This window comes from Triticum aestivum, chromosome 3D, assembly GCF_018294505.1.
Source record: "Triticum aestivum cultivar Chinese Spring chromosome 3D, IWGSC CS RefSeq v2.1, whole genome shotgun sequence".
NCBI lineage: Eukaryota > Viridiplantae > Streptophyta > Magnoliopsida > Poales > Poaceae > Triticum > Triticum aestivum.
This window is the reverse complement of record NC_057802.1, coordinates 140,217,956-140,222,936: the sequence shown is the minus strand read 5'-3', so window position 1 is coordinate 140,222,936 and position 4,981 is coordinate 140,217,956. Positions and strand designations below refer to the sequence as shown.

General features: G+C 43.8%; 1 protein-coding gene across 2 annotated transcripts; it reads right to left on the bottom strand.

Moving 5' to 3' along the window:
* Nucleotides 1–594: 594 nt before the first annotated feature.
* LOC123077909 (uncharacterized) lies at nucleotides 595–4,981 on the bottom strand. 2 transcript variants are annotated; one of them, XM_044500276.1, is made up of 6 exons: nucleotides 4,443–4,981; nucleotides 4,252–4,348; nucleotides 3,673–3,820; nucleotides 2,862–3,033; nucleotides 1,215–2,514; nucleotides 595–949 (listed from the first exon to the last, which is right to left on the bottom strand). In XM_044500276.1, the coding sequence occupies exons 1-5, from the start codon at nucleotides 4,550–4,552 to the stop codon at nucleotides 2,412–2,414; spliced, it is 630 nt and encodes a 209-aa protein (XP_044356211.1). In that variant the 5' UTR covers nucleotides 4,553–4,981; the 3' UTR covers nucleotides 595–949; nucleotides 1,215–2,411. The 2 variants fall into 2 exon arrangements, with proteins under 2 accessions (XP_044356211.1, XP_044356212.1); XM_044500277.1 differs by having other exon boundaries at nucleotides 3,739–3,820.

The window sequence follows — 4,981 nt, the reverse complement described above, 5'->3', positions numbered from 1 at the left end:
GGTAATGCACCCTCACTACAAGAAATATGTCAACTTGTGACCCTCACTATTGGCCGCTGAAAGGTCATAGTTTTTCATTTGCGACCTTTTTGTGACCAAAAACAGAAGGTCAAAAGCTGGCAGTCGTAAACTGAAATTAGCGACCTTCTCTGTGAGAAGGTCGTGGAATTCCATGACCTTTTGTTTTGGTCACTGGCTGTCTGCCCAGGCCACGTCGGATCCAACGTGGCAATCTGACGTGGCAAAATTGCGACGAATTGAAAAGGTCGTTGATAAGATTCAGCCCGGTCCAGTTCGGTATTTTACATGGGCCGATCCCAATAACTCAGCCTTTTTGTTACCTAAGCTTCGTTCAATGTTTTTGGGCCTAAGCCTTTCTGCGGTCCATTTCTTTTTTGGGTCTCATCTATTTTTCTTTTGGGCCTCGGCCTTTTTTCAATCAATTTCCTTAATTTTTAGCCTTTCCTGTGAATATTATTTGGTAAATGGCCTTTTGGATGCCAAATACTACTAGGTCCCACTTCTCAGGTTCTAATTAACAACGGCCCAGGTTTGAACTTCCACAATTTGAAACAATTATTTCAATGAGAACAGTAAACAGATGAAAATTATCAAAACACATGCCAATTAGCCAAAATACTACAAATATACTTTTCAGGTTGTCCTTGGTTAGAGCTCTTGTAATAGCACAATCTTTACATCGTTCATTTCACCAACATACTATCATATATACTACAAATATACTCCTGACTTCTTCACTTCCAGGCTAGAGCTCTTGTAAATTTTCGTAGAGGCTAAACGAAGCAGCATGACCTTGTTGAGCAGCAGATCATCAACATCATCCCAAGTTGGATCAGCTACATCCCCGGTCGTCGCCATGACTTGAGCAGTGACATCTCAGGTTGATAACCAGATCCTGCAGCAAGCAGCAGCAGCTGATCCTGCATTCCTGCAATAGCAACAACAGTTTTGATCAGCAACAGTACAACATATAGTATCAACAACATTAACTACTCCAAATCAACAGCAACTGCAGCATATCAGATCAACAACTACTACTACAGCAAGATCAACAGCAACTACTATAGCAGATCAGATCAACACATTTGTTTGAATGGAGTAACTTGGAGAATCAGTACAACAGATCAGTAACTTAGAGTACTCCAAAATGGATTTTGATTTGAATTGTACTCGAGCTGAAGAAGAGGACATACCTGGAGGAAGTCATGATGACCGAAATTGTGATTTCAACATGAAAGAAGATCCCATTCAAGATGCAGGTTGCGAGTACTCGAAGAACATGCATTCAAATAGAGATCATGAGCATGTTCACTATTATATTGAACTCCTGTTACAATCTTATGAGCATGCATTCAAATAGAGATCATGCAATCAAATGGAGTAGTTACAGTCTTAACTAAGAAGATCATGAGCATGTGCATGAGTAAAATGAGCATCAGCATGTGTTAACAGGATCATAAGCATGTGTATGAGTAAAATGACAGAGGATAAGAAGATATGTTTAGTTACAGTCTTACAATTAATGCTTTGTAACTACAGATAACTGAAAAATGAGTACAATAGATGTATAGAATTTGTAGGCTCCATTTGTAACTACAGTACTCCTTTCATTTGTTTGAAATTTACAGTAGATGTCACAGTAGCATGATAAAAATTTCAGTTGAAACTAAAGATGCAGTACACTAAATTACTCAAGCCTTGCTAAACAGCAAGTCTTACAGTAAACAATAGGACTTAATTACTTACTCTACTACTAACAGCAAGCCTATCTTTAATTACTTACTCTACACTAAATTACTTACTCTATTACTACATTATACAACAGGATTAACCGAAAAGGTTTCAATTAGTTTTAATTAAACTGAAACCCTTCTTTAATTATAATTAAAAGGTTTCAATGTAATTTAATTAAACAAATAAATTCAGTTAATTAATTAGAGTTACTGGACTGAATTATGTTATCAAGACTATCAAGAAGAGATACTGGACTGAAACAAGCTAGCAGCATCGTGACAAACGGGGGGTATCAGTCTTGACAACAAACCACCAAGAGCATCTCAGAGCACCACATGGACCTCACTCGGTATGACTTTTTTGCACTAAAACATTATAGATCAAGAAGAGATTCTGGAAATTTTAATTGAATTCAATTAAATTTGTGCTACTGCTGCTGTTATAAAACTACTGAAACTACTCATGCAACAATTAGCATGAGATACAAGCAGCACTAAGCACCAAGATTACTACACCAAGTCAAATTTAAGCTACTGAAAATGGTGGAAGATTCATGACAAGAATAACAGTAGCAGAAGCTTCATGTGCAAAATTACTCAAGCTTTTGTGCAAAGTTAACTGTAGGTGCTGAAGCTATTCCAAAATTATCACAAAATTTAAGCTATCATCCTGCTACAGAAATAGCCCCCGTCCAGGCCCCCGTCATCCGCCAGGCTGCCGCCAAGCTCCAGCCCCTCCAGCGGCGACCACAAGGGCCTCCTGTACAACATCATGAAAACAGTCAAGGACTGCAACATCCAGGTAACAACAAAGTTCAGCACAATAAAATAGATATTATGGTCACTTGACTACAATGATTCTTCCTACTGCTGTCATTCTTAGAAGTGAAAGCTTCTGCTAGCCATTCTGTTACTTCATAGTGTCATGGCATGTCAATATATTCAGTACAAACATATAGTAGTAGGTATGTAGGAGAACCTCATGCTTGACAGGGGTTTCTCTGAATTTAATGGATGACAGCCCCTAGCTTACTGAATTAACAAACACACCAGCAAGCACTTAACTTGACAGGAAGGAAGGAAAATGAAGGACGGGAGATGGCATACCTCGTGTACGAGACCTGTACTGCAGCTCGTGCCCGGTCCTCGTGGCTGGCGATGGAGGAGGTCGTCAGGTGCCTCGTGCGTGCAGGCGACGACGACAACCTTGGTGAGCCGCCATCACCAGCGTGCATGGACCAGCCTATGCCCATGAGCCGCGCGAGGGCTTGACGACGACCTGCGTGAGGAAGAAAAAATATAGATCACTCTGTCCATTCACAAAAATAAAGAAATAGGTGGATGTCATCTCAATATTGTCGCTAATTAAGAGCTTCAATGTTCATCAAGAATGCATGCTCATTGTTTTGCTAATTAAGAGTGCCATAGTTCACTGTCAATAACAGCGGCTTCAGGGACACCGAAAATTAAAAACCAAGGATGGAAGTAAATTAACCCTGACTAGTGTTGAGCTGGTCGTGAAGCTGAAACTTAATTTGAAGAAAAGGAGGTCCTGGTTGGTCAATTATTGTCAGTCAGGCTGAGCATTGTGCAGCAAAAAAAGCAAGCAGGAGCTAATGGCCTAGGAACTACTAGTAGCACAGTTGTAGTAGAAGATATAATTGTGCATGCTGTAAGACAGTAAGAATGAGTAATAAATAGCAAGCATAATTGTGCACTTGGCAGTGCATCATCCTCTGTTTACCCCACCCCATCGCACCCCAAACTAAAAATAGCAGAAACTCCAAGTCCAATATTACTATTGTTGTAGTTTCTAATGGGATTTAGCTTTTTTATTTGAGATAACACTACATAAGCTGGTTGCACAACAGAACTGCACAGGTATGCACAATAGGAGAAATGATGGCCTGGTTGTTACATAATGTGCACACAAGCTTGACGAATAGAGACAGCAAAATGTGGACAATATCAGAGACTCCTCTACCCTGGACGCGATCCTCCACATGGAAAGCTGCTTGAAGAACCGCCGCAGATATGTTATACCACCACATCATTGCTCCATTAACCTGCAAGATGTGTGCATGTTGTGTCTGTCAGGGAGAAGTGATTCAGAGTTTCAAAGTGAAGTTGTTTCTGAATACTAGTGTCATTAGCTAGCTAGATGTGTGCAGGAAAGCTACTGTTCTTATTGGGTTGCAGCTTGTACTAGTAGCTAGCTAGTTAAAGACTTGATAGTATTCTTTTTCCAGATAAAGAGCCGATGCTACTACATGATAGAAAGTATATACTGCCATCCCTTTCCAATCTGTTCAGCTATGCATGTCAATTCTATTCCTAGCAAAAAAAATCAGAGCTAGGCTAGTGCAAATTGCAGTAGTATGTCATACAGTCAACCTGAGTATGAATGATGGATCTGATGTAGACAGTTAACCTGGCGAAACTGAACAACTAGCACGATTTCAGAACTTGATTAGAAAGAAGTGTGGGATGGTGGGACCTGTGGGATCTTGACGCACTTGCCCTGGCCGTCGAACTGCCAGCCATGGTAGAGGCACTCAAGCTTGCCATCGACGCAGCCTCTCCTCCATCCTCGCCTGCACACGACAAAGAAAAGCGGGAGTGAGCACCGCGGCTTCGACCAAATGGTCCACACATCGCGGCAGGTTGGTGCGACGGGAGTCGCCGTACATTGTAGGAGGTCTCGATGCAGTGCATGACGTAGAAGCCGTGGCCGCCGCCGCCGAGGATCGTGTCGGCCATGATCCGCACGTACGCCGCCGCGACCCGGGCGACGCCATTGCTCATACGCCAACGCCGCCCGTAGAGGTGGATGGGGCGCCCGGCCCGACGGAGATGGGGTGTCCGGAGCATAGGAAGGGGAGGGGAGGGGATCGGGAGGACGACGACTTGGGAGGCGGCAGAAGCGGTGGAAGTGTACTGCGTAGCGACGGCTGATGGAGGGGGTCGGTAGAGCGGGCAAAGAGGAACTGCTTGATCCGGATGGGGAGACGGTGCAGCGGGAAGAGGAGCTGCTCGATGCAGAGGATCTCACGGGAGGAGGGGCTATGCGCCGCCCTGGTCCCGGATCTGGCAGCCTCTAGCTTCGCCGTCACCATAGCTGGTGGTTGCTCTGGCTGGCGCCATGGGTGGTGGCTGGGTCAGAGATCGGGGAGACGGGGAGAGAGGGAGATGGCGATGGAGGTGGCGGCGGCAGGGGGGAGGGAGGG

Bases quoted from the DNA above. Each gene is read 5' to 3' on its own strand.
- LOC123077909 (XM_044500276.1), bottom strand. From the start codon at position 4,552: ATGGCGTCGCCCGGGTCGCGGCGGCGTACGTGCGGATCATGGCCGACA. The intron at 4,349-4,442 runs GTACGGCGACTC...TGTCGTGTGCAG, and splicing joins GCATCGAGACCTCCTACAAT to GCGAGGATGGAGGAGAGGCT. The intron at 3,821-4,251 runs GTCCCACCATCC...CACATCTTGCAG, and splicing joins AGTGCGTCAAGATCCCACAG to GTTAATGGAGCAATGATGTG.